The sequence below is a fragment of the Staurois parvus genome, unplaced genomic scaffold (genome assembly GCF_062004578.1).
Source record: "Staurois parvus isolate SC_StPar_1 unplaced genomic scaffold, SC_StPar_1.0 ptg000682l, whole genome shotgun sequence".
NCBI lineage: Eukaryota > Metazoa > Chordata > Amphibia > Anura > Ranidae > Staurois > Staurois parvus.
The window spans coordinates 6,999,864-7,017,507 of NW_028318478.1; the positions used below are offsets into that span (position 1 = coordinate 6,999,864).

A 17,644-nucleotide genomic window follows, 5' to 3' on the forward strand; every position below is an offset into this window, starting at 1 on the left:
GCAGTCTTGTTACTTCTATCAGTGTTCAACTGATCACTAGTTAATATTGTAGGAGGAGTTTTCACTCTCCTCTAACAGTCCTATGAGGCTACATGACCCCTGACCCTCTGTCTGGACAGTGCTGATTGGCTCCGAGCTGATCAGAGGCATTCTCCCAAAGAAAGAAAGACCTTTCTAGCAATACACACTAAACTGAGTGACTCATAAAGCTCCGTACTATCAGCAGATGGAGTGGGGACAGTAGATATATATATATATATATATATATATATATATATATATATATATAGACACATACACAGTCATGGCCAAAATACTGGCACCCCTGCATTTCTGTCAGATTACGTACCATTTCAACCAGAAAATTATTTCTTTTGTTTGTATTGGTATGACACAAAAAACTGGAGAAATGAAAAGCCAAATCTGACACGCAAAATCCCAAAAATGAACTGGACAAAATTATTGGCACCATCTTAAAATTTTAAGAAATAATTGCATTCCACATATGTGAAGCTCCTGTTATTTTTAATCAAACTCACCTGTATTAATTAACAGATCCTAATGTTCCTGTCTCCACTGTGTGCAACATTGCCCATGGCACTGTAGCTAATCTACCTGGACGTCGACAAAAGAGAAAAAATTGATCAAAGATTGCGATGAAGGATTGTTCGAATGGTGGATAAAGAACCTCGATCAGCTTCCAGACAAATTCAAGCTGACCTTCAGGCACAAGGTACAACTGTGTCAGCTCGCACTATACACCTTCATCTGAATGAAAAGGGAAGCTATGGTAGGAGTCCAAAGGAGAACCCCATTGCTGACACAGAAACATAAAAAAGCCAGATTGGAGTTTGCCAAAACTTACCTGGGGAAGCCATAATCCTTCTGGGAAAATGTGCTGTGAACAGACGAAATAAAATTACAGATTTTTGGTAAAGCCCATCATTCTACTATTTTCAGAAAAACAAATGAGGCCTTTAATGAAAAGAATACAGCCCCTACAGTCAAACATGATGTTTTGGGGTTGCTTTGCTGCTTCAGGCACTGGATGTCTTGACCATGTGTATAGCATTATGAATCCAAAGACTACTAAAGAATTCTGAGGTGCAAAGCAGGGCCCAGTGTCAGAAAGTTGGGTCTCCGTCAGAGGTCATGGGTCTTACAGCAGAACAATGAACCAAAACACACATCAAAAAGTACCCAGAAATGAATTCAGACAAAGAGCTGGAGAGCACTTAACTGGTCAGCAATGAGTCCAGATCTCAATCCCATAGAGCACCTGTGGAGAGATCTCAAAACAGCAGTTCTGAGAGACCTAGAGCAGTTGGCCAAAGAAATTCCAGCAGAGAGATGTAAGAAACTCCTTGATCGATACAGGAAGCAATTGATTTCAGTTATTTCTTCCAAGGGGTATGCTACCAAATATTAAATTGAGGGTGCCAATAATTTTGTCTAGTCCATTTTTGGGGTTTTGCATGGAATGTGTCAGATTTAGCTTTTTATTTCTCTATTTTCTTGTGTCATACCAATACAAACAAAAGAAATAAACATGAGAATGCCTAAACATTTGTAACTGCAACAATTTTCTGAGCAAAGTGGTGCATTATCTCACAGAAATGGAGGGGTGCCAATATTTTTGTCCATGACTGTACATATATATATATATATATATATATATCTTGTGTACCTACAAGAATACAGAAACTATGTAGAACAAGTAAGAGTCCTGCCCCATGCCATCCTGGTGGTCATGCTTTGGAGATGTCAGGACTGAGGCTTATCCGCCTTGCTTACTGTCATGCAGAATGCAACAGTTAAAGGTGTTGCAATCAAATTGAAGTCGAACAGGATAATTGGCACTCTAGTGTTTTGCACTCTTGTGATGCAGGAGACCTGCAACTGCACAGAAGAATCTAGGTCAAAACAAAGGACTCAATATGTTTATTAACCACTTGCCCTCCAGAGGATTTAACCCCCTTCCTGACCAGGCCATTTTTTGCGATACGGCCCTACGATAATTTAACTGACAATTGTGCAGTCATGCAACACTATACATAAATGAAATTAATGTAATTTTTTTCCACAAATAGAGCTTTCGTTCAGTGGTATTTGATCACTCTGCGTTTTTTATTTTTTGCGCTATAAACAATAAAAGACCAACAATTTTGAGAAAAAAAACAATATTTTTGACTTTTGCTGTAAAACATATCCAATAAAAAAATTTACAAAATCAAATTTCTTTATAAACTTAGGCCAAAATGTATTTTGTCTTTGCTTAAAAAAATTCCAATAATGGTATATTAATTGGTTTACGTGAAAGTTATAGCATCTACAAATGGCAATATATATAATGGAATTTTTATTTATTTATTTTTTTATACTAGTAATGGTGACAATCAGCAACTTTTAGCGGGACTGAGGAACTGTGGCGGGCATTCTAGTCAGCGGGAACTGACTAACTGCTACGGACATCCCCAGTGACACTAATACAGTGATCAGTGCTAATAAAAAGCACTGACACTGTACTAATGACACTGGGCACAAAGGGGTTAACATCTGGGGCGATCATAGGGTTAACTGTGTGCCGCGTTTGTGTTTTACATTGTGTGCTGTGTTTTACTTGGGAGGCAAGCTGCATTGTATCTCTCTGCTGTGCACAGAAATACAAAGCAGCATGTCCATGCTGACAGGAGAGAGACCTGTGTTGTTTACACACAGGTCTATCCCCTGTCAGCTTTGCCGACAATCACCAAGTGCTGGCTGGGAATTGCTGGCTGGGACCCGGTGATTGACATCCCCAGCCTCCAATAGCAGCACAAGTAGGGCGTCACGTGCACTTGTGCCCCCTACCCTAAATAGAAATCACGTATACATACGTGATTTTGCACAGCTGTGAGGTACTTCTGCTATAGAGCGGTTGGCAAGTGGTTAACAAAATTTCCATCTAGTTCTAATTAATATGCTGCTTGATAAAAACAAAAAAATGGGCTCTAGGCAGAAATAATAGTAGAGCTCCATAAACCATGAATCTTTGACCAGCGCTACAGTTCTGATTTCATGAATTCATACCTTATAATTAATATATTGCACGGTACCTGTCCCTTATTCAAATATCACATATAGAATAACTATATAGTATATGTGACAGGTGCACCTTCACTGCGCCCTCTGTGAGAAGAACATGAGTATTACTGTTAGAACTGGCCAACACTGAACTGTTTGAAGTGAGAGTTCAATTGGGGGGACCCAAAAAATAGGGGTAGATCTGTGCACTCACACCCCTTATCTGCCACCATATTAGATGGTATAAAAACATGATACATTAAAAATAAAGACAGAGAGATAAACATCCTGAGATTTACTTGCTGAACTTAAAAAATAGGAAAATCTTGTAGACCAATAGAAGTGCTTTACATTTCAATGCCATTTAATTGAGCCTTGGTCCTAGAAGCATTGACCTTACATATTAACACAGTAGAACGTCTTATGTCTCACTGAAATAAGTGGCATGAGTACATTTAAGCTGATCTTACCTCCTAAATGTCTGTGATCATAGGTAATCAGAGGAAAAGCAGAGCACTTTAACTCTCCTAGTAGAGAACTGGTGATTACAGAGTAAGGGTTTGGACTCACCTTAGGTCTCTGAAAGTTGTTTTGAAATACTTTTAGGTATATGTAAATGTACCGCATAGATGTAAATCCAGTACTACTTTTTGCTTAGTAGAAAATGGCAGAAAAAATGTTTCTTTATACAAATGTAATTTCTTTAATAAATATTACATGTAATTGTGCATATTTATTAACATGTATGCTACTCACTGGTCACTTATCTCAAATCATGCTATAATGAAATGCATAATAGTGTGCAAAGTGAAAAACTCAACTTGATATAGCCACGGGTGGATTTAAACTTTGTAATTACATGATTATTAGATATACTCAAACGAATTCCAATTCTATAAAGGAGCATATTCCTTTGAAAAGATGTCTAGTGACTTCAGAGAGTTGTTATAAAGAACCACATGGTCGATGTCTTGAGTTTTATGTATCCACAGTTAAAATGTAATAAAACGCAATGCCACAATTATGTGCATCTCATTACAAATGGGGAATTAATTAACTTCTTTGTAAATCTCTAATAGTACCACCTAAATATCATTGCAGGAGCATGGGAATAGAAGGCTAGTGAGTTGTTTTGTTACGCACTCACTAATTGTCATTATCATAATTAAAAAGACCCTTTGGCTTCCCTAGGTATTCTTTTTATAGCATAAATTGCATTTCTTAAAGCATGGTCCCCAGTAAGCACTTTATATGGAAAATATCGTTTTAGAATGGAAAATATACACTTGTGGTAAGTTTCCTTCAAAAAACATCAGATGATGTACAATTTCATTTCAGTAGAGCTTAGAGCTTTGTTTGGGGGATTTACTTACACAATTGCTGCTTTTTGCACCGTCTTGAAGAATAAGTCTAATAAGCTTAGTACTAATAGGTGTAAGACCCCCTACTCTAGAAAGTGTTCCTAAGAGAGTTTTATATATTGTTTAGATGTGAGTTTCAGCCAATTTAAAGAGGAGCTATAGTCTGCCAAAAAAAAACCTAACAAAATACATGTTTGTGATTATTAATGATCATTCTCCTAACTTTAGATATTGCTCATGATGTTACTAGTGTGTATATTATTTAAATCCCTACCCAAAATGTTGCTGCAAAATGGTTGGCGGCAGCCATGTCATCTGCTGGCATATGAAGCCGCCCACCATTCTCTTCTGGTATTTTGTGCAGCCTGCTACCCAACATGCACGTCGTGATCTTGTGCCTGTGCAGTAATTTGTGCAGTAAACACACTAACTCCGCCTGTAATCTCGTCTTTTCCGGTTTGGAAATAACGCAATGACAGAATTGGAGGATGCTTGTTGACTCCTGGGATTGGTGACATAGATATTCCAGGAGTCAATAGGAAGTTCTGGATTAAGTCAATCCCCGCAGCGGACTGGCACTGCAAACATTTAAAGTCAAGGTACTAGCAATTGAATGGAACATTGCTAATAAAGAGGGTGAAGCTCCACTTTAGGTACATTCTGGGTGTTTCCCTAAGCTCTAAAAATAAATTATTTTAACCAGACTCCACTATTGTGTTGCAGCCAGTGATACTTAGAGCCAGGGGCAGACTGACCATTTGGAAACTCGGGCACTGCCCGAGGGCCCGGGGTCAGTAGGGGGACCCATGAGATGCCCCTGGTACCTTTTTCATAGGCTTTTTTGAGTTTTGGCAAGGACACAGGGGCCCCATGATCCCCTATTGCCCTGGGGCCCCATGAGTTGTCAGTCCGCCCCTGCTTAGAGCATTACAGTGTTTGTAAAGCCAAATTTGCTTTGGTTTTAAATATAATGGTGAAGGGATTTTTGTTGTTGCCTGCATCCCACTGGGGAGATTAACTTTTATATCCTATCTTGGGGACACAACAGAAAATCAGAGAAATTGAATCCCACCTTAGAGTTTTTATCTCCATATAAATGTTATATATCTAAAATGTTGTGTTTTACATTACTTTCTGTGTTAGTGAGGATGGTCACCAGCACAAACAGTGGAATAAATCCCTCCAGCAGGGACACAAACTGCAATAAAAATCCTTCACCACTCTATCACCAAAAATGAAAAAAAGTTGTCTTTACATATAATTTAATATTTAGAGATATTAATATTTCTATAGCTAATCTGCTGTGCTCCAGAGGATTATTATTAGAAGGTAATAAATATTTGTATGCGTTCTTAGACTCCAACAGTGTTCAAGAGTCCATGCCCCCATGGGCTCTTGACTGGCCTAAGGGAAAACAGCAAAGTATACACAAAACCCTTACTGCCAGTGAAATCCTGGATCTGATTTTTGTGGGTGAGCAAGGTAGTTACCAAGGGTGGCTGTGGTAGAGGGATCTTCATCTGCCAGGAAACAACTAACCTCATTCATCCTAAACCTCCTCCTTGCCTATTCTTCATTAATAAAATCTTCATAAGATACTTACTGACTGGTGCCCTGGTGACCAATAACCTGTGCTTTTGTCATGTATTTAAATAAATTAATTGTTGAAGAATATGTTACCCCAACAATTCATATTTATTTATTATAGGTACTTATTTAGCACTGTCAATTTACACAGTGCTTTACGTATTTATTGTACATTCACATTAGTCCCTGCCCTCAAGGAGCTTACAATCAAGGGTCCCTAACTCACATACTAGAGCCAATTTAGACAGGAGCCAATTAATCTACCAGCTTGTCTTTGGAGTGTGGGAGAAAACCAATGCAGTCATAGGGCGAAAACACAAACACCATACCGGCAGTGCAGTGGCTGTGATTTGAACTGATGACCCTAATACTTAGCCACTGGGATGCATTTGCTTACAGTTCTAATATGTGGCTGTTGTGCTATCCTGCTGACATGCCCCCTCCCCCCCCCCCAATCCGCAGTCTCCAACCCCAGCTTTCTGTCCCAGTCCCTTATGTTATGAGAACAGAGGAAGGAAGTGAAAAATGCAAAACATGTCAAGCGTTATGTGAATGGATGGTGGCAACCCTTGGGCAATTATATCTACGCTATCACTTGGATATTGTGTACTTCTTCTTTTAGAGTATAGAGTCACCATCCTAATTGACATAAGGGTGTAGGATTCTACTATGTTCTATTTTTAATTGATTTTAATTTATTTTAATTGTGAATTAATAAAGATTGTATATTTTTATGATAATTTGGTGTGGTGCCTATAAAGTCCATGTACTGCAGTCCAAATTTTGCTTTTTCATTGAACTGATTTAGGAACGGGGCACCTTTGCATCTGCTAGGGTAACAACCTCTTATTTTTCTCCACCCTCTGTGATCTTGTTCCCACCAATTTAAATATTTGTCAAGGGTTCACATATACTTTAACATTAGAGAAACAGGCACTATAACACTTTTCAGTGATGCAAATTAAACATAAAACTAATAGTACATTTTTAGAAGATGAGGATAATGTGTTATTGAAAATCATTTATTGTTATTATTATTATTATGAATAATAATAATAACAAAAATAATAATAATGATCAATGGTTCTATGTTGTATAACCTTGCCAAAGCCTAGACTGTCAGTGTGATTGAGATTAGTGCCAGAATCTTGGTCAGTTTTGTGACGAAGATTTGTGTGCGGATAAATTCAGTGCTGTAACAATCTCTGTATCCAGATTCCTAACCTCTGCTGTGTGAATTGTGTCAGTTGAGTCATTCAAACAAAGCTTTTCACTGCTGAGCAAGAACTTGTTATTCTTAGATTTGACGCCAATGCCAGTAGCAGACTTTTTGCGGGCACTGCTTATGTTCCTTCTTGAATAACATTCCATTCCACCCATTCAATCTCTCTAGACCAAAGGAACCAGACCTACACTGCTAATGCCAGGAGCTGGCAGAACTTGCGGCTTTGTCCGTTTGTGGCAGAAGAAAGATATTAAGGCATGGATCCAGAACATGCTGGCAATTTTGTACTTGTCATAATATTTTAATAAAGGGCAAGAGTAAGTAAAATCAAAAATGTCCCCTGCTCCATCCCAATTAGCTACAAGTCTTTACTCATACACAACAACTTGCCTAGCTTCAAAGTGACCCGTATATTACTGACATTATCATTCAATCCAAACAAGGACCCTCCTATATTTCATTTCAATCTTTACCGATGTATGCAAATTATCAAAATATTCTCATAGTTTCATAAGAAATTGGCAGAACAAGATTAGAGGTAAAATCTAGTTCCGGTGACCATGATGATAACCAGGGATTCCCTCACTTTGGAGATAATTTCCTCTCACTTCCAATGGGACAAGAAGTGAAGAAAAATCTTCCATGGTACACAGATGGCGAAAAACTGACAGAGGTTACATCCATCTATCCAAAATAGAAAAAAACTTTTTCTTTAGTTCTACTTTAAGATGTTAGAAACCAACTGAAACACAACTCTACAGTCATTGTGATCTTTGAGAATGAGTTACTTCACAGTACAAGTAGCTAAAGAGATCAAAGATAGCATGTTTTAAAGATTTTACTGTATGTTAAGAATATGTATATACCTTCACTTTCACTGTCTGGGCACATGTGCTCTCTTATACATTGCTTCTGATGAGAAGCAGTTGCATACCATTCATGTGTGCAGTGTGAGCGCGGGCACAAAGTCCCTGAGGGATTGCACACATAGAGTAAATAAAAAAGTTTATAAGATGTCACTGAGCCCCATCATTTCATCAGAGAGTATTAAGATGAGGTAGCAGCTATCGCACTTTTATTTTTCTATTTTCAGCTGCATTAGTTGCAGACAATTGCCAACAGTATGATTGTAGTTCCGGCCGCACACAGCCAATGGCAGTCTGGCAGAGTGATATGCTAATACAGCTGCTTGCTTCACCTCAGCTCCCTCAGTAAGTCCAGTACAGTTCAGTAAGACCCAGGTTACAGGCAGTATTTGCACTGTATATTATTACTACTCCTGACCTCCTTAATTGTATACAGTGCAAACAGTCTGTAAGTACAGTCTGCAAGTATGCATATATACTGTGCATGTGGTTGGCCTTATATGCTCATGGTATATGCAGTCTTCTTATATCATTGATCTTCATACTGTGTAGCACCACAAGTATACCATACAGATTCTATCTGACTGAAGAACAGCCTGGTAGGGGGCATAATTGGTGAGTGAGCCTTCTGCACACAGAACAATTCTCCTCTCTGCCCCCATCCTCTTTTGCTCTGCCCCATCTTCTCATCTTCCTTTCCTTTCATTTCTCCCCCTCCCTCCCTTCCCTTCTCTCCCCCCTCACACTCTCTCCCCTCTTCCCCTTTCCCCCCCCTCCCACCCTACTCTATTCCTCCCCCCTCTTTTGCTCCCTCCCAATCTCTATCTCTTATCTCTCCTCTTCTCCCTCTCTTTCTTTCGCCTCCTCTGCCTCTTTTTCTCCCCTCTTTATCTATCTTTGTCCTCCTCCCCCCACTCCCTCTTATCCTTCCCTCTTCCGCCTCACACTCTCGCATTTCTCTCTCTTTTACCCCTCTCTATTTCTCCCACCTCTCTCTTCTCTATTCCTTTCTCCCCTATCTCCCCTTTCTCTCTCTCTTCTCTCACCCTTTTCTCTATCTTCCCCTTTCCCTCTCTCTCCCTCCCCTCTTGTTGGAAAATTTTGCTTAGATTAGCGCATGCCACCAATCAGCTGCAGCGCTGATCAATGTATTCTGACAGCAAGGGAGTCCCGTTGGGTGGATGAATTGGTTCCATTTTTTGTTTGTTCATTCAGCTAGCTGAACAAAAAAAAATGAAGCATTTACGGACAGCTTCAGACAACGCGCTATCATTCTGTGTGCAGAATAGCAAATATAATTGATCATCAACTAAGATTATCAACTAAGGCACAGTAGTTGGGAGCATGTTGTGAATGAAAGGACTGTGGCAGAGGTGTGCAGTGTATACAGTGACTAGGCTCAGATTCTGACCATAGAAAATGCTTGCCACAATGTGTTACATGCACCTCAGCATGTGTTTTTCTTCCCCATTTAAATTTCCCCAGGTCTTTCAAATTCTTAGTCATGCTCGCTTTTTTGTCACACTGACTAAAGCCAGGCAAATTATTTTTAAGAATATTGTTAATGTTTACATATTGTTTAAATGTCAGTTGTCTTGTGACTTGTTAATACATTTTCTAGGTTTTATCAGTAAAAGTCATGAAGGTTGACAACCCTTCTCACCACCTCCCCACCGCAGCATTCTAATCTGTCTGATGTTGGCTGGTCTTGGAATTTGGTGGGACATGACGGCATATCTCATGATTTCTACACTAGGTAAGCTAGCTCAGACTCTATGTAACTACACCCCTTGCCATGCACAATATTTAGCTCAATGTAAATCATGGTTACTGTTCGCCATGTCCCACTATATACGTGGCATTTTCTTTTCCTCTAGGTCTAGGGCCCGATTTGTGATCCTGCACACAGGCCTACTGATTTCATATAACATCCATGATGGGTAGTCTTTGTTGGCTTTAAGATAATATAATCTCTGACTACTTGCAGATAGTTCCCTCTTAAGGCTAGAGGCTCACAGGAGATTTTTAGTATTGATGAACAAATAGATAGGACAAATGGCTGACTATGGAGTAAGCTACACGTAGTCAACAATCTTGCATAGTCGCACAATTGTGTGAGTGATAGCTTCAAGATGCTACTGCATGCTACTTGTATGGCTAAGTCTATCAGCAATTAGTTACCACTCCTAGGGATTACATTTGCCATTATAGCAATTTTATTTACTGTGCTCTGCTCATATTTTATTTATTTATTATAGGTACTTATCAGCTTCCATACAGGGCACTTTTACCCCCTTCCTGCCCAGGCCATTTTTCAGGTTTCAGCGCTCTCACACTTTGAATGACAATTGCGCAGTCATATAACATTGTACCCAAACTAAAATTTTATCATTTTCTTCCCACAACTAGAGCTTTCTTTTGGTGGTATTTAAGCAACACTGTGATTTTTATTTTTTGCTAAATTAACAAAAAAAGACCGAAAATTTTGAAAAAAAAAATTTTTTTTCTTAGTTTCTGTTATAAAAGTTTGCAAATAAATAATTGTTCTTCATAAATTTAGGCCAAGATGTGTTCTACTACATGTCTTTGGTGAAAATAACCCAAATTAGGATGTATTATTTAGTTTGTAGGAAAGTTATAGAGTTCACAAACTATGGGATATATCTGAAAATTGATCAATCCTGAATTACTGACGGCCAGTCTAATTTCGTGAGGTCCAAGAATGTCAGAACAGTACAGATATCCCCCAAATAATCCTTTTTTGCAAAGTAGACAGTCCGACGTACTTCATAAGAGGCATGGCAAGTTTTTTAAAGTTGTAATTTTTTTGTCATAATTTTTCAGAAAACGAAAATATTAAAAAAATTATTTTCACTATTTTTTTTTACATACTGTCACCAGTGCAGTACAGCTTCATCATATAACTGTCATGGCGGTGATCAGGGACACTGACTGGTGACAGTACGAAAATAAATATATAATTTTAAATTTTTTTTTTTTTTTTATTAGTTTTAATTTTTTATTACATTTTTTTCTATTTTTTTAAGATTTTTTTTCATATTTCACTATGACCAAAGTAGTATAATGTTACCATAGTAACATTGTACTATTTTGGGGAAGTGATCAGTATTTTTTTTTTTACACAATTTGCTTATAGCAAAGAATTACTTTGCTATAAGCAAGCATTTACCTGAATGACATCGATTCATTCAAGGTTTTTTTTTGTGCTTAGTTGTGATTTGGCCACGGCTAATCACATGACACAGCTGGGCTGTGATTAGCCCAGCTTGTGCATGTGATCGCTGTGACCATTCACAGCTAGACACACTAGTATACAATGGATGGCATGAAAGGAAGCCATCCATTGTATACAACTGTCATGTGACCTGCTGTGATTGGTCACAGCAGGTCACATGGTACTGGAAATGGAGGCGGTACACAGATCTGTCATCGGCTGCATCCGAGGTACACGGCCGGTGACAGATCGCGCCACAGAGCGGCCCTGAGGGCAGGCGCAATGCGCATGTCTGAAAGGACACCATATGGCGACCACCCGGAGGGGACAAGCTGCTCGCCCGGCTGCCCTTGTGCTATTGGCCGGGCGGGAACCGGTTAAACAGCGCTGTCAATTTCTGCAGTGTTTTATGTATATATTGAGTACTGTCCGTGATACTTTTTTTATTTGCACTAACATACAATTTTGAGGACAAGCTTTCGGGGTATGTTCCCTTCTTCAAAGTCCAAACAGTACGTCAATACGGCTACAATCACCTCAAGCATGCATATATTGTACATCCAAATCAGTCCCTCACCCTCAAGGGGTGCACAATGTAAGGTCCCTAACTTCCATTCATACATACACATACTAGACAGGAGTGAATTCACCAGCATGTCTTTTGGAGTGTTGGAGGAAACTTGAATACCCAGAGGAAACCCACGCAGGCACAGGGAGAGCATGCAAACTCCAGGGATTTGGTGCAGTGGTTGGGATTTGAACCAACAACCCTAGTACTGCGAGGCAGAAGTGCTAACCATGTAGCCACTGTGCTGCCCTACTTTGAACATATACAATACATATACTGCATGTATGTACTATATTTATACAGTGTCATATATATATATATATATATATATATACACACACTCTGTATAACTACAGTACATACATGCAGTATATATATAACGTAAATGTAAAAAGTAGCATATAATAACCTAATTTAACAGAAAATCCTAGTATGGCACTTATAGCGTCATATACAAATATTAACATGAAAATCAACAAAAATATGATCTCTCATACCTTGACATTCCCTGACTTCGCTGTTATAGAAAGTTCCACTGGGACAGCTGGTCAGACACCTGCCTTGGTACAGCTTGGAGCTGGCAGGAGGACATGTCTCGCAGTCATCGTCTGCTGGCCCTGAGCATGTTTCACAGCTGATGTGGCAGGAAAAACATCTTCCGGCATCAAGATCTTCATAGTAACCATCAGGGCATGTAGCCTTACAGGTGCCATTGATGAGAAGATATAAGTAACTGCATTCTTTCAAGAGGAAACAGAAAACATTTAGAGCTGTGCCAGCATGACAGTTCTTCATAAATAATTTCAACTCCTGTGGGTTTTCCTTTCATTATGTGCTTTGCACTTTGCTGGCTGTAAGCTGATCTCACCATTCGTTAGGAAGTGTTTGTGCTAGAAGGATTTCTTATACACTCTCTTAACACTGGACACATACCCTTGTGTTATATAAAATATTTGTTATAAGGGCTGCAGAAATAAAACCACAGATAACATCACAATCGTATGTATTATGGTATTAATTAAGCCCTGCAACTGTTTATGCGCTTTGGTGACATCGCCTTAACCCACATATTCAGTTTGCCTTCTGTCTGTCTGATTGCTTGAAAACACAATTATTAAAGAAAAAAACATTTTTACATGCTCTGGGAACTCTTCGAATACAGGCATGAGCTGTATGCTAATGTTAAATTCTAAGAAAAGCATCCTTTCCTTGAGCTATCCTATAATTCTATGATCAGCAGACAGAGACTGCTCCAGCAGTGCACACATGCATTTCGCCAGTACTCTTAGAGCTTAGGGATATGTCTTAGCAGTTCAGCAAACTGAAAAGGCTCTTTGAAAAGCAGCATCAACTTATCTGTTATATGGAACAGTGAACTGTGGGAAGGAAAGTGGCCTAGAATACCCAAAAGGTGGGTAAGCCTGATGTAAAATGTGGAGGTACTATTAGAAGGGTACAGACAACAGGTTTTCCTGACACTAAGGAGTTGATTTACTAAAGGTAATTAGGCTGTTCACTTTGCAAGGGAAGTTGCACTTTAAATTTCCCCAGAGCTTAGTGAATGTGATGAAATTTCACCTTGCAAAGGATATCAAATCATCTGCAAGGACATTAAAAAAACTGTATTTTTGCTTGCACAAAATTGTATAATGGAATCAGTGGAGCTTCACCTCATTCACTAAGCATGGGGGAAATTCCCTTGCAAAAAGAACAGTCTATTTGCCTTCAATAAATCAAACCCTGTGGGTTGAAATATGCAGGTGGTTGTGCAGTTCTCAGCCCAGTAACATATATTGTGGGATTTACAAATCTGAAAATGGCAATGTGGTTTAAGATACCAATATTAATATTATTTAACACTCAAAAAATGATTGTGCTTTGAGGGATAGACACGAGAAGTTGCTACAAGGACCGTGACTGCTCCTATAGTCTCAGATTAGCTGACTGCTGTCCCCTCTACCTATTGTCTTGCCTGCCACCTGTACCTCTTCATTCCAGCCAACCCCCTTGGTAGAGCGATCCTGATCCTGGCCTGGTTCTAAAGGTTCAGTGGTTCTAAAGGCTTAAGGTTTTTGCACCTTATTGCATTATTTGCATTAGGGTACAAAAAAAACCTTCTAGAATCAGTTTCCCCCAGCCCCCCTAAATACTTAGGGCTCTTTCGATCCAGATCTGTGCCCAAGAGCAGCATCGGTGCTCTCTCTTGCTGTCCTTACAGGCACAGAAGCAGCAGCAGGAGCCATTGGCTCCTGCTGCTGTCAATCAAATCCTTCCAGGAGAGAGCAGGGAGCAGTGCCAAGCCACACTGTGTGTATATATGAACACACAGAGCCCAGATTGGGATCAAGCTCACACGTCTGACCCCATAGCAAGCACAGCAGACACAGAATCGGATAAGTCAAGAGTGCCTGAAGAGGAGGTTTGGGGCTGCTCTGTGCAAAACCATTGCGAAGAGCAGGTTAGCATACCATGTTTGTTATTTTAATTTAAAAAAATGCCTTTAACAACGCTTTAAGGCTGCTGCTGAAGGACTTTGCTTGAGAATCTGTCCTCTGATACCTGCTTGTGTTTTTAGGAAGATCCTGCATCCTCACCTCTTTCTGCATGTATACAAGTAGTGCACAAAATCTTTAAAAAGACACCCCTAGATTGAACCTGAAATGTGTTGGTGTGTTGTGGAGCTGGTGCCTGGGCTTGCAGCCTCTGAACAAGTAAGGGAGACCTAGAATATTTCCAATGGGGGGGAATGTGCTACATGTCTATGAATTGTTTTAGTCCAGATACATCTGGGAACCTATAGAAGAGGTGATTTATCCGTATTACTGTAAAGGAAGTAAGACGTTGATACAGGATTTCTTGCGCAATTAAAAAAATAATGGACAGGCTAATTCAAGCACAAAATGGTCGTTGCTGGTAACTAGCATCTCATTTCTATAAACTGCTTTAGTCCTGATACAACTGGGAACCTGCAGCAGAGGTCGTCTATCAGTGTTACTGTATTAGAAGTAAGAGTAAGAAATAGGATTTCTTCATTAATTTTAAACATCTTTAAGTTACATGAAGCTGATGTGCATTGTTTCCTGTAGTACTCAAATGTATTTAAAGCAAACTTGGCAACCACTTTAAACATTAAGGCTCCGTTCACACCTATGCGTTTTTTTAGTGCTTTTTTGCAGAAACGCACTACAGTCCATTTAACATGGTTTCCTTTGGAACATGTTCCCATCTATGCTTTTTTGAGCTGCTGTATTTTTGGAAAGGGTCAGGTACTTTTTTAAAAACAAAAAACAGCATTTTTGCTACAATGGAGAAGCTGCTGAAATGCATGGTAATGTGTTTCACGCTTTGAATTTTTATTCTGCCCAGCAACAAAAAAAAAATTCCACTTTAACTTTAAAAAAAAGCTGAACAAACCGCAAAACGCGGTAAAAACGCATCAAAAACACATGTAGAAAAATGCAAAACAAACTACAAAAAGCACTGGACAAAGCATCAAATGCAAAATGCATATGTGTGAACCAAGCCTTAGAAGTGATCTTGGCAGGTGCTGTACACTGCTTTAGCTAGCCAGAAACGCCAATTTTTGTGACCCTCTAAAACTAATTTCACTTTTTCTTTCAGGACTCCCTAACAGCTTTGCTCATTTGCCCTGCCCTGACATATGGCAGTGTTTTAATGAGACATAATTGGACAAAGGATCATTTATAGATGGAAGTACTTTGACCTCAAGTCAAGAAAAATCAACTCTTTAATAACAAACTGAAAACATTTTTAGAGGGGTGCAGAAAGTATAAAATGGCTGATAGGTGCTCAAAGATTAAATAAAATAAAAATAGACATTGGCATCATGACACAGATTCAAGATAACTAAAACTAATTGTGTTTATGTTGGAGGAATACATGACACACAAGGCATGCATAAAACATTCTGAAAACCACAAACAGTGTAGTAAAGATCATTTATACCAAGGCATGTTCTTTCATCAGCACAGGCAGTACAGTGGGCTGAACAGTGTTTGCAGACACCATCTTCATCTGGGTAATACTTCAGAGAACAATTTGGAAGGCACTTGCTGTTCTCCAAGTACAGACCATCCACACAAGACAAACATTTTGTTTTACTTTCATCACATGTCCAGCAGGATCCCTCGCAGGTTTCACATGAGCCTTCAGCATTCGCAAAGTAGCCACTGCACAAATAAAGAATTTTGTTACCAGACAGCTTTTTGGTTAATCTTCTACAGCATATACCACTAAACTTTGCCAACTTAATAGACATATTCCAAAGTAACTTGTACATTTAAAAATACTGTGAAAATACTGTAATAATGCAATGGCCATTGTACTTTAAAAATGGATGTTGTCTGCATGTCTATGTGATTCAACGGGAATTCAAGTTTGCAAAATGTTGTTTCCAAGAAGGTTTTAAAACTCATATTTTTGTTTAGTTAATTTATTCTATACAACGATATGAAATGAACTGCAAACCAGGGTCCAATTTGCATTACCAAATGTAGCTTTGAAACAGATTCTAGTTACAACTAGTCTACCACACCTTACCAAATTTAGTTACAGCATGAAGGGTCAACTCCCAAGTCCCAACACATACTGGGTCTGAAAATTTTGAGGGAGATCACATAAAAGTTGCAGCTTGATTCACATAATGTGCAAGCCTTAAGCTATCCACACATCAGAAACATCTATTCTCTGCCGGGAGGCTGATTATCATATGTTGATTTTTTGGTGCCCCCTGGCAGTGGGCTCACCTATTACACGAAGTCTAAGTGGCAGTTGGACATCACCAGAGATCCTGATGGTGAAGATGGGGAGAGAACCCTAGTGACCCCAGTTTTCTTTGCAAACTGGCACCAGGTCATGGCCCTCAGGATCGCTCTACCAAGGGGGTTGGCTGGAATGAAGAGGTACAGGTCACAGGCGAGACAGTAGTCAGGTCAAGGTAGGGGTCAAATGTAGAAACAGTAATAAATACTCCTGCTCTTAGGTGTGGTGATAAAAGTGTGTTCTGTCTGTCTGTCTGGTAGGCATGGTGTCAAAAGTCTTGCTGACCTCTCAGGACTGTGAGTGTCCTCGTATAACTGAAATCAACAAAAAAAAAAAATGGCGCATCAAGCAGGTGCATTATTAAAAAAACAATTTATTTAAAATGTAAAAAAGAGGTCATCTTAAGGCATATAATAGGATGCAGGTGAGACCTCTCCTAGGTCCACGGTACCCAGGCAGTGGTGAATGAAGTCTCCTTAGCGTCCTAAGGGTTACGCATTTTGATAAAGATTTTATTTGGCTTGGAAGAAGGCACGTAAACCTTGAGGCGCCCTCTTTTTTTACAGTTTAAATAAATAGTTTTTTTGGTAAAGCACCAGGTTGGTGCACCCTGTTTCTTTTGTTTTTGATTGAAGGTCAAGTCAGACAGCACATGAGTAAGTAGTCAAGGCAGCAAAACAACTATTATAGCACTTAAATTCCATGTAGCTGGCGATAAGGCAAAACACCAACCATTTCAAAGTCTGGTGATTTAATGCTCTTCTGGTCAGAGGATGTGCCCAGTGTCATGTCAAGGGAACTTTGGAAGTCCTGGAGGTAATGGAGGTCCAAAGAATTCTGGAAACCCTGTAGGGCCTGTCAGGGATCCTGTGAATATTGGAGGTCCTTGAAATTCTGGAAGACCTGGCAAGGAATCTGTGAATATTGGAGATCTGGAAACCCTGGAAAACCATGCAG

The 17,644-nt window shown here is 39.4% G+C and overlaps 1 protein-coding gene across 1 annotated transcript in view; it reads right to left on the reverse strand.

Moving 5' to 3' along the window:
- Positions 1–17,644, reverse strand: part of LOC149447572 (proprotein convertase subtilisin/kexin type 5-like) — a 150,300-nt gene that overhangs the window by 75,732 nt on the left and 56,924 nt on the right. Inside the window, exons 9-10 of the mRNA XM_089652432.1 lie at positions 15,872–16,095; positions 12,403–12,645 (exon numbers count right to left, since the gene is read on the reverse strand). Coding sequence (XP_089508558.1) covers positions 12,403–12,645; positions 15,872–16,095 — 467 coding nt within the window. The remainder of the gene's footprint in view (positions 1–12,402; positions 12,646–15,871; positions 16,096–17,644) is intronic.